The sequence below is a fragment of the Mya arenaria genome, chromosome 5, assembly GCF_026914265.1.
Source record: "Mya arenaria isolate MELC-2E11 chromosome 5, ASM2691426v1".
Taxonomy (NCBI): domain Eukaryota; kingdom Metazoa; phylum Mollusca; class Bivalvia; order Myida; family Myidae; genus Mya; species Mya arenaria.
Genome location: NC_069126.1, coordinates 53,054,954 through 53,078,838, shown reverse-complemented (window position 1 = coordinate 53,078,838; position 23,885 = coordinate 53,054,954). Strand labels below are relative to the sequence as shown.

Below are 23,885 nucleotides of genomic sequence, written 5' to 3'. Positions count from 1 at the left end.
ATATTTGTGTGAAAACATGCACCCCAGTCAAAAGATGACACAAGCGATCGAAGTTAATCCCTTTGTAAAATTTCCAGATTTTCCGTTTAAATGTTGAATTTCAACATGCAATAAATAGGGCAGTGATAACGGACTAACTGATCCTGAAATGGTTCCCCTACACCACATTTTAACCAATATCTGATGATGGAGCTAAGAAATCGAGAAGAGATTCTGAGTTTTCGGTAAAATGAGTAGCGTCACGGATGACTTGTGAGAGATTGAATTATTGACATAAGGACTCAATCTTTTGTCCAGATAATGTTGTATTCATATCCAGATTGAAATCTCATGTCAATACTATGTCTTTTATACCAGTATCAACCGCCAGTGATATTGAGTTGGTAATGGATTTAAGTTCATATGAAATTGAACTAGGGGGTCTGTAAAAGGTACCCAAAAGAAGTCGTTTAGTTTTAATGCGTAATTCGGGCCAAAGAAATTCTACATCATAAACTTCAAGATCACTTCGCTCGAATACAAATATGTCAGATTTAATGAAGACAATGACACCTCCATATGGGCTGTCTCTTCTGAAAGACAGGACAATGCAACTCAGAAGATTCAACGTTAGACGGAAGCCATGTTTCAGTAAAAGATATGAAAGTCAGCATACAAAATGTCTTTTTTGCCGTAAGAACTCTGCAAATTAAAATGTACTATACTTAAACTGCCATCAACCGCAGTAGAGGCTTCGGAAAAGGAGGTCGACAGAAATAATATAGGTCCGGGATTTTCATGAATATAACCGGAAAGGGATAAAAGCATAGACAACCAAAAAAATAATTCGAAATGAGTTAAATGAACTTCTCCGCAAAATGTTTTATCTGTTACAGTATATGAAGTTTAAAGTCAATACCTCAAAGGCTTTAAAGTTATGCTCCGCACAACAAATTAAGAACACAAATAGCAAAGGGCAATAACTACAAAAGTACTATAACCAGAGGTATGGTTTCTGTGCACTGCTTTTCTCCTTGATATAATTTTATAACTATAATTTTATTCAATATCTCAAATATACTTTTACAAGTAACAAACCGCAAAATATAAAAAGGAAAACACAACGTTCCCTTTTCAGCATGGTATCTTTTTAATTAAATAAAAACCCTTTATAAACTCCATAACTGGTTTCTCTAGGATTTGAAATATTTCTAGGATTACCAAACACTTCGTAGTACAGTATTGAAAGTTAAAGCGGGGTGATCAACATTTCTGGGAATATTTCCAAAATTATCAATATTATGCCGAGAGATTTTCTAAATATTTTTTAAAACTAGGAATGGTCACAAATATTTGGTAATTTTCTCAAAAGAAATTTCGAACATTTCTGCTAATACTCTGAAAATCATCTAGGATATAATGTCCAGGTGTTCTGGGAAAATTACCATGATTTTAAAATGTTTCGTAACATTATCAAAATAATCCATATTATACCGAGGATTTTTTTTAAACATTTCCAAAAATAGGAATAGTCACAAATAGTTGGATATGTTCCAAAAATTTTTTTGAACATTTTCAGATAAGATTCTATTATCAATCTTTAATATAATGTCAAGGTTTTCTGGCATAATATCGATAATTTTGGGAATATTCCCAGAAATGTTGAAAACCCCGCTATAACTTTCAATACTGTACAATGAAGTGTTTGGTAATATTCCTTTGTGGGGTTTACAAAGGGTTTATGTTGGATTTAAAAGTTACCATGCTGAAAATGGAAAGTTTCGTTTAGCTTTTTTATTTTGCGGTTTGTTAAGTCATGCTCCGGAAAGTATTGCCCGGACAAACAAACGCACGCACGAATGCACGCACGCACACACGCACGCACGCACGCACACACACACGCACGCACGCACACATACACGCACCACACACGCACGCTCACACAAACACACACAAACACACACACACGCCTACCTTTTCTATATCTTCTTCGCCTTTCGGCGGGGAAAAAAAAAACAAGTAAATAACAAGCAAATCATAAAAGCCTTTCCATCAGTATAATCATCTTGATAGGGTGACAAAGACAGGGCTTTTTACCAGTTATGCTCCCTTTTTGCGGAGCAAACTGCGCTTTTTCAATATTGTGGAAACTTTCTCCGAATACCTTTTTTAAGATTAAATTGGAGTAGCAACGAGTTGACCAAATTTTACGAAAGAAGATTTTATCAGATTTTGGATCAAAAACATTTTATCATTTTGAACCCAATAATATAGTGTTATATATTGTCAATTATTAATCCTATTTGTTTAAATTAACAGATAGCATACTTACAAAATTGACACAAACTGTACTGTAAAATGATACACATTTTTGAAAGAGACACACAAAGTTTTTTTAAAGCGCTGTATATTTCCTTTGATGACTCAAATAAAATTGTATGCTTAATAATACGAAGTGCATAAATCGCTGGTTTTTTAAAAGATGAATCAATTGTAGGAAAAAGTGACACTCGGCTCACCAGCAATCAATGCGAGTTTATGTAAGGTATGCTTGTCTCAAGAAATATGTCTAAAGAAATATATTACTAAAAACTATAGATTACATTGAGATACCTGATCATATTTGGTAGACAAATGCATAAAGTTGTAACCAAGCTGACTTTAGAAAAAAACTTTAAACTAAAAGACAAAAATTGTTTATTGCAAAGATAAGTTTAAAGTTAAAGTGTGTAAATTAATTCCTATTTGTGCCTAGAATCTCGCTGTCGCAGTTGCGTAACTTAGAGTTAACAGTAAAATGTACTTTTGCAATTGCTTTAGAGCTCATCCCAGGAGCGTAGAGGTTAGAACATTGACTTGATAATGCGGATCTTCTAGGTTTGAATCCCGTCCTCATCTAGCATGTGTTAAGTATGGCGTCACACCTCTGATTTAGAAGGGAAACATGTCAGTCAGTTGCAGTACAATGAAATCAGCACTGGAAAGGAACACAGGTAGAGCCTTCAAAAGACTGACTGCATTTAAGTATCCACATTTGTTAATAGGATGTTAACCAAACCTAAACAGAAACACACATGCACATATGAATGAATCTTCTTTTCCTGCAGAAAGCATAAGTCAAATCATTTAAATTATTAAAATGTTGTGTAATGCCATCTGTTGCCTCTTGTCAGTATTTAATACTTATTAATTATATGCGTTTCAAACAGAAAACTGTTTTGTAGCACAGCAGTATTCAAATTATATTTTTCATAAAAGGAAACAAACAATTCAGCAGGAAATATAACGGTATTTTCATTAACAAATAAAGAAATATATGCCATCAATCTATTCAAGTATGAAACAAGTCACAAATCTGCCCGTCATCAAACAATATAGTATTTGGGGAACTGAAACTGTAGTAGGGTTACGGATTTGAGCTGTTTTGGCAATATGCAATTCACAATGCCAAAGCCAGAAGATTCCACATCTAGTGCAGTTGCAAATCAACCTATGCAATAATTATTTGTTGGCTCTAATTCAGGTTACAGTTGTTGAATACACCAATCAAAGCATACACATATATATAAGGGAATTGGAGAGTAGCAACATTACATTCGCCCGTCGGCAACTTAAAACCTTAACAGTTGCGTCAAATTGAGGAACAAACAGTGCGTATTGTTAAATCCAGTGGAAAAAAATGAACAATGATCCTAAATATTTCATAGCAAAATCCATTGGAGTCAATGAAGAGAACATGATACAATGAACAGAGCGTAAAATGCAAAGTATCAATCAGTCTGTATTGACGTATTGTTTAAAACACGGACAATAATAAGACAATTTATAAAATGTCCATATCATACTTATGACTGGCAGCCTATATGCACTATTTCGATTAGTTACTAATTGAAAATCCATGTTTTCATTGATACACCGTTCTATGCCAAAAGCATGACATTAGGTGAGGTTTGGTGCACCTTAAAACCAGATATATACCCCCTCTTGTCTTTTGATAATTGACTGTGCATAGGCGATCATCCTTTTGTCAATCTTTTGTTTCTTTATTATGACTATTTTACCATTTTTATTTTGTTATTTAAGCGGTGTGGAATAAAGTAATTATTGCAACAATGGCATTTGTGTTCAGCAATGGCTGACTTATCGTGTGATATGTTTTATCCCTATATGAAATTAAAATCAACGTTCAGTATTGTGCTTTTTAATGATGTTATAGTAACAAATATGAAAATGTATACTGAAGGTTATATAGCGCATAATGATTTTTTATTATGAATGTTGTGAATGTATTGTTCAACACATTAATTGTCTAATTTCATACAAATTTCCTATACTGCTAAAACACGTTAATTCTCCCACCTCCAGATTTCCACTTCTCCATCCGTCCGTCCGTTTTCTGTCACAAAATATTTCGACACACATTATCTCCAACAGTTAAAGAGCAAGATTCGTAAAGCTTTTAGGAATGTTCATCAGCATCTGTAGTTTTACACCTCGGGTTCTGTCCGTCTGTCGGTCTGTTAATCGGTCACAAAATCTTGTGTTGCGCATCTCTCCAAAATGAATACGAGCCAGAGTCACAATTCTTCACAGGAATGTTAACTAACAATTGTAGTAATGTTACTTGGGATTTATGTTTTGTGGTCAGTAAGTGCAAAGTTATAGTTTACAGAGCATGCCATATTGCCGCACACATGTCTTTAAGTAGTCAGAAACAAAAACATTTACCAGCATGTGTGAAATGTGTATATAATAAAAAAAAAAATTCAATTCATTTGGTAATATTCCCAACTGTTTTGGTAATGTAACCAGCATCTCAAAATCCAGTTGGTAATATACCCAGAAAACCGGGACATCTCTCAGCATAATAAGGATTATTTTAGAAATATTACCAACATTGTTGAAAAAGCCAACTATAACTTTTAATACTATACTATGAAGTGTTTGGTAATATTCCCAAAGTCGTGCAGAAGCACTTTGTGGAGTTTACAAACTTAAGGCTTTCTGTTTTTATTATTTTGTTTCAATGCATCTGGTAATATTCCCGAAATGTTCTGGTAATGTTACCAAACATTTTATGATCCAGTTGGTAAATTTCCCAGAAAGCCTGGACATTATATCCAAGATCAATTTTAAAATGTTCGCAGAAAATGTTCATAATTTAATTCGGGAATATTACCAAATATTTGTGACTATTTCTTGATTAAGAAATGTTTAGAACATATCTCGGCATAGTATGGATTATCTTGGGCATATTCCAAGAAATGTTGAAAATCCCAATATATATCAATACTATACTATGAAGTATTTGGTAATATTCCCAGACATATTTCAAGACATACATAAACCCTTTGTGGTGTAAACAAAGGTTTCTGTTGGATTATTTTGTCTTTATTTAACTGATAATAGTTCCAAACATTACCAAACATTTTAAGATTAAGTTGGTAATATTCACAGAAAACCTGGACATTATATCCCAGATGAATTCCAGAATGTTCGCAGTAAATGTTCATAATATATTTTGGGAATACTACCAAATATTATGTGACTATTTTTAATTAAGAAATGTTTTAAAAAAATCTCGGCATAATATCGATAATTTTGGGAATATTCCCAGAAATGTTGAAAACCCCGCTATAACTTTCAATACTGTACTATGAAGTGTTTGGTAATATTCCTTTGTGGGGTTTACAAAGGGTTTATGTTGGATTTAAAAGTTACCATGCTGAAAATGGAAAGTTTCGTTTAGCTTTTTTATTTTGCGGTTTGTTAAGTCATGCTCCGGAAAGTATTACCCGGACAAACAAACGCACGCACGAATGCACGCACGCACACACGCACGCACGCACGCACACACACACGCACGCACGCACACATACACGCACCACACACGCACGCTCACACAAACACACACAAACACACACACACGCCTACCTTTTCTATATCTTCTTCGCCTTTCGGCGGGGAAAAAAAAACAAGTAAATAACAAGCAAATCATCCTTTCCATCAGTATAATCATCTTGATAGGGTGACAAAGACAGGGCTTTTTACCAGTTATGCTCCCTTTTTGCGGAGCAAACTGCGCTTTTTCAATATTGTGGAAACTTTCTCCGAATACTTTTTTTAAGAATAAATTGGAGTAGCAACGAGTTGACCAAATGTTACGAAAGAAGATTTTATCAGATTTTGGATCAAAACATTTTGTTAACATATTTTTTCGGAAACCTCTGTTGACAAAATAACTTTGTCCCAGACTACCTAATTAACAATGGTTTGTGGGTTCTAGATGGTATCTTTTCAAATAAGACAGATAATCAATAAAATAATGAAAACTAAAGGATTGATTTCTTTTTCTGGTTACAAAATTGCAAATATCTTAAAATAACGACAGTGTTGATTGGATAGTAATCATAATTTTGTCACAAAACATATTCATTTTTATTAATACATTTCCGGAAAATGTTAAAGCATTTAATTGGAAATCGGATAAAATTTGCTCAACTGCTTATTACAGCTACACATGTTGCAACGCATATATAAATTATCCTAGCTAAATTTTGATCCTCAAAACTAAATAAAACATGTTTTAAATTTTGGTCATTCAAACGACTTTTGGACTTTGGAAGGCACTTAATTGTTAAAACAAAACTTTCACCGTATTCATATTACTTGTATAATCGTGTTATATACAGCAATATCGATTTATCTGTCTATTAACCAATTTTACTCAACACACTTAACGCAAAATGTGTTGCAATTGTAATTCGAATGAATGTTTGAATAAAATAAGAACGTCTTTCTGTTCATGACACTTAAATGGAATTCTCTTTCTCGTTTATCATTGATGAAATATTTGCAACGTTTTGTTTACTTTTTCAATAAATTGATCATCGCATGTTATACTTTCAAACTTAAACACACATGAAGAGACCCCTAGATGCTACAAATGAAACGCAGTATTAGTAGCTGTGTTTACCTCATGGTGTATAGGATCTATACCTGAATTCTGGGACATAGTGATTGTAATAAATTTAATGTGTGTACCTTGCTTAGTTTATGTTGAGAAATATTCCCATTTTTCAGCATCTCCAGTAATATTCTTGACAGAAAGTAGTTTTGCCGGAGAAACGTCAGAAAACATCACCATAGTTATTCCCTTTGTCAGCATTCCTGAATATACAACTTACAGCGTGTTAAAACACGATGGACAACCGATTTTTAAGAATGAAAAATATACTTTACTAATAAAAAAAGATTTTGTTAATGCTGTGTTCTACGGAGAAGAAGTCACTTTAGCTGGAAACGTTCTTGAAATGATAATTAACGACTTGTCAGAAGAAGAGTTTGGTGTATACAACGTACAGATTACGAATGATATAAATACGGCAAATTTCAGCATCCATGTAATGGATACAAGTATGTCCAGTTTTTTACAGTAAACATACTTATGCTGGATATCAATCATGTATATTTATATAAATGTCGTTAATGTGTGAGCGCAGATAAAAGATAGACAATTATGCTATAAATAAACCAACATGTAATGTTCTGAACAATTTTTCAATTTGTCATCTTTGGAATAAAATAAGTATAAATTGAGCAACAATATAAACCATGCTCTATATTACCCAGTCAATGAACATTTATAACGCTTCCTCAAAACGGGACGTTGTGGGTACATTTGTTTTCAGGAAAACCGTCACCTCCAACGGAGCTAAAGCTTACAACATTGAATGACACCGTGATTTTTGAGTGGACAAAGGGTTTCAACGGCGGACATGAACAGACATTTGTGTTGCAGATGTCGCTTAATCCAGATGGTCCCTGGGTAAATAGAACCAACATTATGGAATCGGAATCAAAGTATATTAAATACACTGGAAGGTATCAAGTAAATCTTAAGAACCTAGACCCAGGAATATACTATGCTAGGCTTGTGGCTGTTAATCGTATTGGAGCTGCGGATCCAGTTACGTTCAAAGAAACAGTTGAGGTCGTGGAATTGAGTGAAGGTAAAACGAGCAAAGAAAGCGTGCAGTACCTTTTATTTATTTCGTTTGTGTTTATCAATGCTAAATGGTTTCGCGAGTTTCTGTTATGATAGTAGTGTCGCCTAGGAAACTCTTAACACTAGATTTCAGATATTAGATGAATTCCATGACACCGTATACATCTTTCATGTATGTTTATTTTGCGTCCTTATATCTAAAGTCCTTATGAATAATTATGACACCAAACAAGTATATTAGAATCATTAAACAAATTTAATTAAGTTAGTTTTAATTGGATGTGTTGTTATTTTTTCAATCTTTTCCCCAATTCTTTAGTATGTTGAAATAAAAAAAAGAAGATACAATACTAAAATCGTTAATACAAATATATGAAGATAATTAACAATGATACTACTTAACTACTTCGTATGAGGTTGATGAATTTCAGCGCATCAAAAAACAACATAAATTAAATTAAAAGATGCGACAGTGTTGAAAAAATGCCAACAAATCATGCTCATTAAAACAATAATCAACTTGAGAATTGATTAAGTAATTTAACTTTTACTTCGGCTAAACAATGACAAATTTCGTACATATAATGATTACTGGATATGTACAAATAACATTAATGTTTTTATGTTACATGTGCGATGCATCTAGAAGCTACACATCAAACCAGCGTCGGGCCAGTTATAGGAGGAACTGTTGGGGGAATAATCGCAGCACTAGTTGTGGTGGTATTACTCATACTCGTCATTAGAAAAAAGTACACCTGTATCTGCTTATGTAAACTGGCCAAGCGGGAAGGTAAAGCTTTAATTCTAAGTACATTGATATACATGCTTGTTTGTGTCGGAACATGTGCTCATCTTGTGAGGTTAAAAATTGTAACATAACGAATAATGTAAACACGTATGTCCGTATCCATAGTCCCTTGTTTAAAATGATTAGTTTTAGGCGGAACATACTATTCACGTACAGAATATGTGACAATTAGGCTTAACTGCTGGGTTACGTTGTTTACCTTACATAATAAGGTATACTTGTAAAGGAAATACACAAACCATAATGTGATTCAAAGAACCTCTGACACTATCTATATGAATATGATTATCATAATAATATAAAACGAACTTAAAAAATCACAGTCTTTATTCGGCTGAATTCATGTGATCCAATTTTGTAAACTCTTAAAAAAAATTGAATCACTGATTTACATCAAAAATATAATTTTGCATAATATGTTATCTATGAATTCATTTTTATAAAATTCAACATCGTTTCCTCCGTTCATCAAGACGTCATTTTTTATTTACGTGTATTATATCTAATTATATTTTTGTGTGGAAATATTTTCTTTATGCAAAGGCAGGAACTGTACTTTTTTCCACAAAATCTATCTATGGTCATCTATATACTACTCAGTTGCAAAAACCTATAAACAAAGTTAAATGTTAAGGCATGTTAAACACGGTTTTACATCAGTAAAAAAAAACAAGGAATGTGGTTAAGCCATCAGTAATACCTGATTTACATATACCCTTACTAGTTTTAGTGAAAATTGTTCTATATTGTTGTCACTTTGATACTTTATATTTTAATTAATGTTGGTTTGTGTTTTTTTTTTAAATAAAACTACACACTTTAAGAAAAGTTTAATGAATGATCAGGTTGTTTTTATACAATAATAACCCTTTACGGATGTATGTACTATGCAACTGAGCGTTTTAATTAATATAGAACAACTCTTGTTCATGGACACAGACAATTAATGTTAAATAATATTTTTAGCGCGTGCGCCGTGACACGCATAAACATAATGATAACGTGGAGCAAGTCGGGCAAAGGTCACGCTTACTTGAGTTTCAAAGCATACATGTATGTACTGACTGTACAGTGAGGGAGAAAATCCTTATTTTGTAGGGATTCCCGAAACAGTTGGCGAACATGTGGCTGACACAATACTTAGTATTCTAAGTGACAAACTCGCCCTTGAAAACATGAGTTTTTACATAGTGAAAGCCATCGTCCGCGCAAACTTATTTTTCATTAATATTTTAAAGTAAGCACTCCATTTTGTTACGAATATGAGTTATTTTAGCAAATATCCCATTTTAGCGATCTATCAATAACACAATGTATTCATGTACTTTATTTCATAATGGACAAAAAAAATAATCAAGCTAGAGTTTGAATGCGAACAAGTCATTTATCAAATAATAAAATAACGAAACAAATTATTAACTTTATACAATAAATATGAGATGCACATATTTCACAATTGTATGTTTTATAACGCACGTAGATTTATAAGGTCAATAGGATTTTATTAATCGGGGCGAGGGACGGTGGGGGGATGGGCAATGATATGTCAGTGTTCTTCGGTTTTGAGTTGTGTATGGTCGAATATCGACGTTGACACAATGAAATGTTCACATTTATTATCAAATATATATAACAACATTTAAAATATTCAATATAGTTCCATTTTCTCAAAATCATACTTGATAAGAAAAAAGTAAATAGCGGGATACACGCCAAACTATAAACAATACAACATGTTAACTAAAGAAAATCCCTAAAATTGGTCCAAACTTTAAATGATGTTATCATAAGTATATTTCTCTTGGTGTCCTCTCGCATGTCAAAAACAAAGGCCAGTATAACATTTTTGCCGCGCATAGATACCACATCTCGAGGGACCACAAGCCAATATCGCGAATCCCCAAATACCAGTCCAATTAAATGTTAAAAGGGGCTAAGATTGACTTAACGAATTCCCAAACGGAAAAAAACAACAACATAAGTTCCCTGGATCTAAATTAATCATATAATTTGAAATAATAGTATATTTAATATCGATAGACATATATTAACCATATATCTGTAATGTCTTATATCAATGCATCGAGTGTTTTCAAATACACCCTTAAAGGACAAACATGTAAATATCACGTGAACATTAAAAAAGTATAAAAAGACAATAAAGATCACCTTGTGATAATTTGTATCAAGAAAATTATTTTTTATGGATATTAAAAAAGTAAATATAAACCCAAAAATGAAATAGCACGCTTTCCTCTTAAGATTCAGATTGAAAATAGACAACTTTAATTTATCATGAATGAGCTCGTATGATTTGCACGAATATTGCTAATTAAGCAATAATGTTTGCCAATTATTAGTTTACAAAAACGCGGTTAGATATACTTTCTGACCATTAAAAATAGAACAATGTTATATTACACATGTCGAGGGGTGAAAGCGAAAACGTTTTATCTTCTTCTTTATTTAATGTCACTTAGAACCTTTTCGCATCCACCCCTCGATGTGAAATACAAACAAGAGCTGTCAGAGAGACAGCGCACTCGACTATTCCGCCGCTTTTCAGTGTAAGGATTAAAAAGTTTTGGCGAAACATGCATGGATCACTGTTAGATAAGCAATACATGATGTGCTGAGATATTATCATAAATTGGTAACATGCAAAATTTTAACCAGAATTTTTAAGTCTAATAATAAAGGGCCATTATTTGCAAAATACAGTTATCTAACTTGGTTATTCAAATAGGCTGGGTGGTTGAATACCATTGTATAAAGTCTCACAGGTTCGGATCATGATGGTGAACAAGTGTGCAAAGTTTGAAAGGCATATGTCAATGGACTTTGAAAATATCTGAGGTAGTACGCAAACTTTAACGTAAGTTTTAAGTAAAAAAGGGGCATATTATTGTAAAAAAGCTTGATACAGTGACCTCCTCCTGTACACAGGTTGAGATCATGATGGTGAACAAGTGTGCAAAGTTTCAAAGCCATATATCTATGGACTTTAAAATTATCTGAGGTGGTACGCAATCTTTAACATAAATGCTAAGTCGAAAAAGGGGCATAATTCTGTAAAAAGGCTTGATAGAGTTACCTCCTCCTGTGTACGTCTTGGTATGCAAAGTTTCAAAGCCAGATGACAATTGGAAAATATTTGAGGTGGTACGCAAACTTTAACATAAATTCTAAGTAGAAAAGGGGGCATTATTCTGTCAAAATGCTTGATACAGTGACCTCCTCCTGTGTACAGGTTGGGTGCATGATGGTGAACAAGCGTGTGAAGTTTTAAAGCCAGATGTCAATGGACTTTGAACATATATGAGGTGGTACGCAAACTTTAACGTAAATTCTAAGTCGAAAAAGGGGCATAAATCTGTCAAAATGCTTGTACAGGTTGGGGGCATGATGGTGAATAAGCGTGCAAAGTTTCAAAGCCAGATGTTAACGGACTTTGAAAATATTTGAGGTGGTACGCAAACTTTAACGTAAATTCTAAGTAGAAAAATGGGCATGATTTTGTCAAAATGCTTGATAGAGTTACCTCCTCCGGTGTACAGGTTGGGGGCATGATGGTGAACAAGTGTGCAAAGTTTCAAAGCCAGATGTGAATGGACTTTGAAAATATTTGAGGTGGAACGCAAACTTTAACGTAAATTCTAAGTAGAAAAAGGGGTATAATTTTGTCAAAATGCTTGATAGAGTTACCTCCTCCGGTGTACAGGTTGGGTGCATGTCAATGGACTTTGAAAATATTTGAGGTAGTACAAAAACTCTTACAAAAACTTTAACATAAGTGGTTACGCCGACACTCGGGTGACTAGGATAGGTCAATATCGAAAAAGGACAAATGAATTATTTACCGGTTTTATAACAAACTTGATACGTATTTTTTCAATACATTAATAACCTGCATAATACTATGAAATCATGCCAACTATTTAACTTGTTAATTAATGAAACAAAAACACATACTTTATCCAAGAACAGTAGTCGAAATGTTATAAGGACAAATATTTTTTGTATTTTCTAGAAATAATCAAATAATGTCAAATTATACTTACTTAAGTTATTTCTCATTTCAACATGATCGATATTTAGGGCGAAAAAGTATTTGCAACAATACGTTTATTCTCACTTGGACTACTTTCTTATTTCTGATTAGTTACGTAATACAATACTTAAATGCAATATTAAACCAGAAATTAAAACAGACCACTCCACAGTAGTACTAATTCTTAACAAATATCAGCTAAAAATACGACCTAGTTACTTTCAAATTATTAACAGCATTTTAAACGACATAGAATATCAAATTCAAATCAAAACTGCCATGAGGGAAACTTTTTAAATGTACTACAAGTGTAATTCAAATACTTTTCTGGAACTAAACAAAGATACTATGAGAAACGTTTAAATAAAATAGACAACTTGCCTAAAAAAGAGAAAGGATAGAAAGAAAAAAAAATCGAAGAATTAAATGAAATTCCTTATCAAAAACAGCCAAATAGCAATAAAAAATATGCAGAAAAATTATCTACCATAAAACAAAAAAAAATCTAGGTTAGTTTTATTTCAGCAAAAATCAAAGGAATAATATTGCGTTCAAAAGTTCAACACGTAGAATTTACGAAAAGAACAGTAAACATTTTTCTGATCTTGTGAGACTTTACTACGAAAAGAAAAAAAAAACACTTATAAGCATAGAGTTTTAACGGACATAGATAAATTTGTGAGAGAACAAAGACATTTTTACGAAAAATTACACAAAAATACACACAAAACACACAACACAATAATGATATAAAGTTATTTGAATCTCTCTCGACAAATTTAAAAACAAAGACGAAAAAACAAAGTAGGGAGTTTTTTAGGAGAACATAAATATTAAAATGCCTTAAACAGAATGAGTGTAAGTAAAGATCTTGGCTCTTATTGTTATTAGGCATTCTTGGGTCTTTAAAAAAAACGTTAACCTATAAACTATATATTTGAAGCTCTAAACGCTCAATTAAAACAAACATGTTTGCAGACAATGCTACATTTTTCAATAACGGAAATGAAAGGGCCTATAAAATATACATTCAACTCAAGATTTCGGAATATCATCTGTATAAAAACAAACTACTAAAAAAAATCATTTTTTATTTAGTTTTTAGGCTCAATTCTTATCAAGCAAAATACATCCGTTGCGACAAGTGAAGCTGTAAGTAGGATTTGAGCAAGTTTTATGAAGGAGGATATTATCAAATTTCGAATCAAACAGCCTTTGCATTTTTCCGGATTTTTTTACACAAAATGAATATGTTTTTAGATATTAGCATTTCGTTGGAAGTCTGAGTCATTTTGACACAAGACATAGTCATATTGTTGAAAGATCATTTCGAAAAAAAAGCAAATGCTTTATTGTCCAAAATATGATAAAAATGTTTTCCTAAATTTTGTTTATGACCCCAAAACATGTCACATAGGATGTTTGTTTTTCTTGCTAAAGCGATTGTTCCTTAAAACTGAATAATACATCAAGTCTTTAAACGTTTTAACTGTTGGTCCCAAGTGAATTTTGCACTATGGAAGGCCCGTAAAACAAAGAAACAAAACTAAACCCACAAACAACTTTTCATATGCGAATAGTACAATTTTAGTTTATGCAGCTTGTATTCGAGTTATGATGAAACAATTAACTACAAGTTATTGGAGTGTTTTATCAAACAAGACCTGTGGAATAACTTAAAGAGCTTTCTCAGGTCGAAGAGTTTATTCAAATTAAATTGAATTTGAAAACAAATAATAGGAAGAAACGATGTAAGAAATAATAGCAGTATTAACTCTAAAGTATTGTTCCTAAAATTCAACATTTTCTGTGCAAAAATACAAAGAAGTAATTCCTAACTTCCGAATGTTTGAAAAATACCTACATATTCGAATTAATTTTGAACGTGAAATAGCTGTGAAACAATCTTAATGTCTATTGACAACAACAGGCTTTTCTCTCATAACTATCAGAAATATAATAGATTTTTAGAGAGCCAGCCTGTTTCTCAAAAATATTTTATACGCATTTTTCGAACACACCTTTTTTATCGAAAAATCAGGAAAACTGTTAGTTTTTATGCGAAAGATATATTTGATATATCTTACAATTCTTCCTTGTGAAGTTATATGAATTGTCCTGCATACATTTAAATATTACATATATACAGGGCCTATCGCATTGTCGGAACAACCCGAAAGAGAAAAAACAAACCGTGGCAATAAACAGGTGAAGCTGGCATACCCAGCGGCCATCCTTTAACATGGGTGTCCCGTACGCAACCATTTTTCTCTGGTGACACAATACCATGTCGAGCAGCAGGAACTCTGATGTTCCTCGTCGGAAGGAGCGTATTTTGAATATCGTTCGAATGATCCTGACGTGACCCAACCGCCCATGAACTTAAGTTGATTCTGCGCAATGGGGCGTCTCTTCCATCCAGGACTTTTCTAGTTAACCAAATAAACCTTGTCCATATAGCAATAGTATGGCCCCTGTTATTTATGCGAGAGCGTGCTTCCGGTGGTGGCCAGCCACCTACGTTTTATGTTGACAACCAGGCTTAAGGTAGACAGGGGACAATGTTTAATGAACAAAGTCTACCAATTGGCTCTCTAAATGTTTCTGGCTAAATAAAATTACAAAATACTGTCGCAAATCTGGCGGTAAAAAATGTTTTATAAGTAACAATATTTCTCCTATTTCAGAAAGTAAAACTTGCAGATCTTGTTAATCTCAAATTTAAATGGTTTTATTAATGTTGAGCTCCTCTTCTCTGAGTAGTTTGATATGATGGTGAAACTATAAATAATTTCAACCAGTAGCATTATCTAAGCGTGTGTCCTATTGAGGGAAACCGCCGAGGGATTACAAAAGCAATAAGACTTGTTACGGGATTACTGTGATCGATGGAAAACGCAAGTGTCAACAAGACGAAAAGAATGACTTTTAAACGAGGTGTGCGAGGAAGGATAACAGTGTATAGCTAAAGAAAATTGTGGTCTTCAAAGACGATATTTGAGTAAATATCAAAATTTGCTGAAGAGTTCAAGCTTTTGGTATTTTTGTTTTAACAATTCTTATGATTTGCCACACTTTCGTAATTAAAAAAGTGCATTTTATAAACCATGAGCGAGTCACTTTAAATGAGCTTTTGGTATTTTTGTTCTAATAATTCTTATGATTTGCCACACTTTCGTAATTAAAAAAGTGCATTTTACAAACCATGAGCGAGTCACTTTTAATGAGGTTTGGGTTTGGCTGTATCAAAGTGATTAATAGTGATTAATACATCATGTTTTATAAGTCAGTTAAAACAACACTGAAAGTTACTTGTATTACCAAATGTAATGAAGGTGTTAATTACTCAACAAGTCTAACTCTATTTCGTCCATGAAATCCACGTTTGAAATGAATGTCTTGCTATCGGTACACTGTTGACAATGTGTAACACAGACATGCGTTAAGCAAATTAATATTATCCTCATATATTGATGATTGATGATATGAGGCTTAAAATCGAAGAATGCTGTTATAGGAACAGTCTCCATCATGCAGAAGATGTCAAAATATATTACTCTTCTTAACTCTACAAAGAAGTCACTGTTACACAAAATGGCTATATTTATTATAAAGGCAAATCAGATAAGAGAATATAAAGTGAACATAACAGTCTAACTTAAACTGGATGTTATTGCTCTCGTGTTGTTATTTGTTTGTAATCATGTTAGTTTGTTTATGCGGTTTTGCATGCTATGATGATTGCATTGATGATCATAAGCTATATATGCTTGTATCTAAAAAAACTGCTCTGTTCTGTGTTCTATTCCTAAGCGAAAAGCAAACTAATTGGTCGATATTTGTTGGATATTTGTAAACATCATAATTTACATATCTTAAATTGAAGATTTCTTCTTAAAAACATCTACATTAGTCGCTCACACCAGATACTGCAAAATGACAACATTAGCGTTTATAATTAATACCAATGTAAGTTATCCTGTAAACAATCTGCTTTCAAACGTAAAAGTGGTATTCAGCTTTTCAGAAACAAGTAAAGTACCAGTATTAACACACATCGTTAATTCCGCTACGACCAATGTTGTTTCGGACGAGTCTGTCGTATCAAAGCAAATGTGTGCAACAAAGCCAAGCGTATTTATTTGGTTGATAAGTTCCATTCAAGTAAAATTGGACTTTGAATAAATCAAAGATTGCCTAGAGAAAATCCACAAATGTTTGCGTAAATCACAAAATTCTAAAAAATTAACACCAGCTATATGCTATATGGCGAACCGAACTGATATATCATGAGACTCACAACACAGGGTAAAATGATAAATTATGGATAAGTTGATGTGATATTAAATTACTCTGTATTTGTATGTTAGGCAAAGCTCCACTCTCTAATCCAATGTAAATGATTAAAAGTAATCAAATATTTTCTCAATAGCAATATTTTAAGATCAGCACATTTAAAAATCATTAGAAGATAGACATGGTCATAAAACTTTGATGGATCACTTTAATCAACATGATCAGAGTCAAAGCCAATCTTATATAAAGGCAAGGACTAAATTTAATGTCTTTAAGGATACAATGCAGTTTGAACCTTATTGGTTTCTTTAACACAAGAAGTTTATTTTTGAAGCCTTAGAACCATGAAAATAATGTTCCGTGTGAGAAAATATATTGCTTTTTATGTGTCAAAAGAAATGTGGGTTAATGATCCACTAACTTTTTGTTTGTAGTAACTAAATTGAACATAGATTTAAGTATATCAGTAACTATTTCCGAACAAATCTTAATATATTGTAATGTTGGGAACTATTACAATTAGATAATATTAGAACATTACATAGCGTGTGTGCCTTTGTCCAGCATCTTCTATAAGTATTCAAATAACAATTAACCATATCACTCAACTCGCGCAGTGCTTTTCTCCTCCGAGAACTTAAAGGGACTGTACACCAGATTGGCACCAAAAAAGTCTTTTCTGTAACGAAACTCAGGACAATTATTTAATAAAATGTTTTACTCGTTGATATCATAAGTGTAAAAAAGAATACCAAAATTATAAAAACAATTGTGACGAAGACCGGGTTCGAACCGGTATCGCCAAAATTGCATCCCGGCAAGGGTGATATTACTATTATATCCACTTCAGTCGGTAATATCACGTGATAACATCGACTAGCCAATCACGCATAAGGAATGAATTCTACTAGGTAGACATACCCAGTAATATTTTTAATGGAAAAATACGAAAAATGAATTAATTGTAAACTATGCGGTACTTCAGTAAGTAAGTTTCAATGCATTGTAAACATCGATACCAAGATTAAGTCAGTATTCGACAAAAAAATTTTTTCGCGCGTTCATCATATGGAGTACAGTCCCTTTAACACACACCATATAAACATATTAAAACTTTGGCATTATATGCATTTAAAAAAATACCATCTAATCTCGAACAGTAGCTTCGCAGACTCCCACATATTTCAAAAATGTTAATGTTACACCTCTGGATCGAAACTGAACTATTTGAAACCTTTAACATGTCAAGTCACATGGTATTTATTTTCAAATATAATAACATATACCGTTCGAGCAATTGCATTCATAAACCAGCTACAATGATCCGTGATCATTGATCACCTGGCCTGACTCAAGCAATATCTTTTTACTACCACATCAATATACTTTAGGCCAAAATACTTCACCTACTCTTGTTTGAGATTGGTTTTTCATCACTTTTGAATCGTTATGATTTAGATAGCAATTACAATCTGATAGTGTTCAAAAATCTAATCGTACTTTTATCGAGCCATTCTATGTTGTCGTTATTTGATTTGTTCTGTGTTTTTGTAATGATGATATAATGTCTTATTACGTGTACTACTCTTAGTTTTGGGTTATAATCTTTTGGTATATTGCCATAAATAATTAATGCTCATTTTATTTATATTTTTTTAGTTGAAAAATGTAATGTTCGCATGCCATGTCTGATATTTGTTATTCTCATTAACAATATTGGACGTGAATGCTACATTTTAACTTTCTTGTTTCCGCTACATGAGCAAGAATTTTACAATAAAACATATTATACATTTTGTATTTGCTTGCTTACTGACATTTAGAAAATGTCCGATGTCCTTTTGAATCGTTAATATATTTTTGTTTTCAGATGTATATGAGGGCACAGATACAGACAATAGAATTGATACGTAAGTGCTCATCGGCGCATTAACATGAAATGATACATCAGTTAATATGATAAAAAACAACGTGTAGTACAAAAACTGAATATACATCCAAATAAAACAATATAAAATGAGTTTTTCTATTAATAGTTAATATTGAACTTACGCTCTAGAAGTGTATAATTTAAGTTCACAAATGCACAAAAATATACGTTTTCAAAGTATAACACTGCATATTATAAAGCAATTATTGATATCTGATAATATGATACACGTTGTTCATGATAAGATAAATAACAAATTCAGTATAACATATTACAAATCAAGTATTCTGTCAATATAACAGACATAGTGCCGACGATCCTGGACTTAACACAACTCAAACGTATGAGGCCCTATCTATGACAATGGACACCGTGGCGTATGATGAACTTAGTAAGTAGCTCGTTTTGTATATCTATATATATATATATATATATATATATATATATATATATATATATATATATATATATATATATATATATATATATATATATATCTTATGATTCTGCTTAGAACCGTTTAGTTCTGCTGTTGACTTGAAAACACGGATAATTGCCTACTAATATCGATAATACCTATTGCTTAAGACAAACTAAAATATTAGTATATTTTCCACTGACATTAAGGATAACTTCCATGTTGTATTAGTATATGGTCAATTATGTGAAGGTAACATAAATAGTATGTAATCGTACTTTTTATACATTTTTTTGTGTTCCTACATTCGTTTCGTTTCAGAAATTGGAGTCAACGGGTAAGCACTAAATCAACGTATATACAACATAAACAATTGTGATTTGATAAAAGTTGAATGAGGTAATAAGTAACCCCAGGATTTCATTTTTCCCTGTCTTCTTTTAATTTCGTTTTTCGTGAAAGTATTTTGATTGATACAATTAAAGAGTTAAATTTATTTTTTCCATTTCACTATGTGAATAAATTATATAAATATGAGCGTATAAAAAATGCAAAAGTGCAGCAATGCACCTGTTTAAGGTTTGAAGAGCGTTGCTCTGTTTTGTGTGTATAACAATATCCTACTAATTTGTATGTATCATTCCAGAATTTCCAAGACAGGCATACCCTGGTGGACATTTCTTTTTTTAAACTATGCCCTATTTCTTTCAGAGCAAATCACTTAGACGTGTTGAATGCGTCTAGTGCAAAGCCACTTCCATACTACGGGAATGTCCAAACAGGTATATATTGTTTGCTGTATGATTTTTATAAAACAATCAATTATTCTTCAGGAACTGATTAAATAAGTATTACCTCTTTTTCCTTTAAACAGTGTTTTAGCTTTTATATTAGCAAGATATAAAACTGATTGTTTTATTTGTAGAATTGGTATATTTGAATTTTTCGACATATTTGCAGGAGATACAACAGTGTGCAACAACATCATTCCAAATACCCAGGTGCAGACAGTTCTTTAAGTGAAAGAAACAACTAAAACAAGGAACATTAAGGATAAGAAACCGTGTTAAGATTGTATTGTCATGATACGTCCCAACAAACACCAAAGGCTAACATTAAAGTTTGAAGCAAAAATGTTTTTAATCTTTGTTTAACTTATTTGACTTTGTTGATCGAAACAAAGAATAACATAAGATTTTTGAACATTTAAAAATTTAAAACACACACTTAAAAAGCGCCAAAATATCGCTTATATGATTGTACTCAAATCATATCCTTTTTTGCTTTGCTTGGATCATTTAAGTTAAATGAGTTAAATATCACAATGCATTAACACTTTACATTAAAAACATTAAAAACATGTTTTACATCTATCGAGTGTAACTTATAATGTGATGTTTTGAATTTGTCAATGTAATACAAATTCGCGAACAACTTCATTGTTTAGTTTTCTGATCTGAACTTCGTTCTCAGGCGTGGTTGACCAGTGTTAAGCTGAAAGTTAGTCCCCCTTAAAAAATTTAACTAAGACTTAAATTAAGATTGCCCAAATCAAGAAAAAACATCAGTTTGCTGTTCCATTGTTATTAAGACTGAAATTAAGATAGCCCAAATCATGAAAAAGCATCAGTTTGCTGTTCCATTTTTACTAAGACAAAAATTAAGATTGCCCAAATCATGAAAATGCATCAGTTTGCTGTTCCATTGTTTTTAATCTGTCTTTGAAATTTGAGGGGCAATTCCATTTCCATCATGCGCTTATTACCACATGGCGGGATATATTTGATATAAAATTTAAACTAATATACTTCTGAATTTTAATATTTCACCTATAATGGATGAATCCTCGTCTGCCCCCTTCCCCTCCCCCCTTCGCCCCCTTAGATATGCCTCTTTGTTAACACAAATAACATAATGTGTAAACTTTCGTTCATCCTTGCTTATCATAATGCACAGTTACAGTTTGCCGGGTAGTTGTAACTTATATTTAATCATATAAACCTCATTCATAGAATACATGTAGCCTTGTGAACCAAATGTCATTTTATTTGAAATGCAGTCCGTCCTGTGTCTTGCATCTGTATTTATTTAGTATATATTTACAGCACACAAAAATGGCTGCAACTTACAGTCTGCGAACAACACAACCATTTTTTGCTTTAGATAAATTATTTAATTCAGCAAACCATTTGTTTACATTTTAGTCTTTGTTACATTTCACAAATAAATATATATTAAAATATTAAAATCACCAACACTTTGAAATAAACATACATCATAAAATCCTAGTGATTGTAATATATCTAAAATAACTTTTGTTAATGACTAACAATTTGGCTATCATTCTAAATCTGTATACGATTTTGTTTAAACAGCTTTAACATATTTAATATCATCGCATTGAAAAATCATTAACAAATAAGTAATCACATTTACAACTCCTATTATTAGTAATGGTATTCTACCAAGTTCTCCATACTCAAAATTGTTCTGAGTTTGGTTCTAACACGCAGTATTTCTTAACATAACTTGGAATAAACTCTTTCTAACTTAATGCTATCTTGTAGACCCAAAACTACACCACCATAGTTTAAAACAAGATATATTTATTTATTTATGAAACAAAGATAAATGATGGCATGTTGCTATAGCAAAAAAAATTTACTAGGTCTGAATTAAGCTTGTAAAAAAGAATTCATAGCATCCTGACCAAGTGTCAAACGTTGTGCTAACCCACCAGTGGTAAATACTATTCCTAGATAAGTCAATTTATTCACAATTTCAAACTCAAGCCCTTGATACAAAAATATTAAATTTCGCTTTTTTTTAAATTATTACCTTTGTTTTATTTGCATTTACACGAATATTTATGTGAAAAACTATCTATATCAGTAATCTTATAACAACAACAGGCCATTTTGTAACTCATTTTCAGATTTTGATAAAATAGACTGCCCTAAATACGTTTTCTTTTTGAAAAAAGAAGCTTAACCGATTTTAAAAATTAAGATAGTTTTATCATTTGTGTACACATTTCCGATCTATAATGTATTCAAAGTTGTACGAAAGCCATGCCAAACAACAATGGTAAATGATTATAATTATGTTAACAACAACATGACTTTACTTATGAAATATGCAAACTCATATCAAAGAAATTGTTATTGCATCCACTACATCTATAACTTAAAAGGGTTGAATTTTTACATTATGAGCACGACGTTTTGAATCATTTGACTCAAACAGTCATCAGGAAAAAGAAATAAGTAGTTTATAATGACGTCACATACACAAATGGATCCAACCAGCAACACACGTAATCATTTATTTTTTCTAATCAATAGTTTAATTAATAATTGTACATTAAAAGGTAGTTCAATCATTTCTTGACTGTTGACTTTCTTTTACCAGGGAATGTACATGAAACGGAGTTGGCTGGAGTATATCTTGTCTTCCATTTGAATGTACTCATCACTGCATCAATTGAATTTATTCATCTTTTATCAAGATTTCGTGAAACATATGAGGGTTGACTCCGTCTGTTATAGAGGGACAATGGATAATTTGTACGTATCACCATGACGGCCCACCTAGAACATAAAAACATTTAGAATCGATCAAATGTGTGGATATACATTCATTTCATGAAAGAAATATCATTTGGAATAAATATTTCAATGTTGAATGCATTAACGCCACAGATGAGAGTAGTTCAAACTACTCATTAAATAAAATAAGCATGTTAGAAGAATTGTATCGTTCTACAAAATTTCGTAGAATTGAAATTTTGGCCAAGGATTCGATCGTTAAAATACAAGCAAATCCAAATTATTTCACCCTTGTAAAAGCAGAAAATAGCATAGTCTTTTATAGGCTAAGAAATATGTTCTTATTTTTTCTTTCAAAAAAGTTATTTAGAAATAACTGTCACTTTCTTGCTTGTTTACATCGGTTTTGAACAGTGGTGACACATGTGAGAACCCCCCGTTGAAGTCACGTGATTCCTCACCCTGAATATCCTGGCTTGAAAGTGCCCAGAACTGCCACCTGTTACTGTTTTTTGGCTGTACAACATAAACAAATTATGGTTTGAATTAATTTATCGTTAGTCGATCAAAGAAAGCCCTGATTTTCTGAAGATGGTCAATCAATGTGTCAGAGCACGATTCTTTACAAGCTTAACAAGCACAAGAAATGCGGCTGGCATTTTTTTTCAAAATGATATAACCTTGTACTGGTATAAACCATCAGTTGCTATAGAAGGTGATATCTCTTTAGCTTGATCTGTAAGGGGAACTTGCCAGAATCTTTTAAGTAGATCAATTTTCGCTGTTCACACTATTTCTATGCAGTACACAATGCGCGATATGGGAAATGAGTCCTTTTTGGCCA

At 32.2% G+C, this 23,885-nt stretch overlaps 1 protein-coding gene across 1 annotated transcript in view; it reads left to right on the top strand.

Annotated features, from left to right (window-relative positions):
* The window catches only part of LOC128233700 (hemicentin-1-like), a 47,781-nt gene extending 24,888 nt beyond the window's left edge, over positions 1-22,893 (top strand). The window contains exons 8-15 of the mRNA XM_052947504.1: positions 7,063-7,395; positions 7,671-7,991; positions 8,634-8,780; positions 19,016-19,055; positions 19,378-19,466; positions 19,815-19,830; positions 20,205-20,275; positions 20,454-22,893. Of these exons, the coding sequence (XP_052803464.1) occupies positions 7,063-7,395; positions 7,671-7,991; positions 8,634-8,780; positions 19,016-19,055; positions 19,378-19,466; positions 19,815-19,830; positions 20,205-20,275; positions 20,454-20,512 (1,076 nt within the window). The 3' untranslated portion in view covers positions 20,513-22,893. The remainder of the gene's footprint in view (positions 1-7,062; positions 7,396-7,670; positions 7,992-8,633; positions 8,781-19,015; positions 19,056-19,377; positions 19,467-19,814; positions 19,831-20,204; positions 20,276-20,453) is intronic.
* Positions 22,894-23,885: the final 992 nt, after the last annotated feature.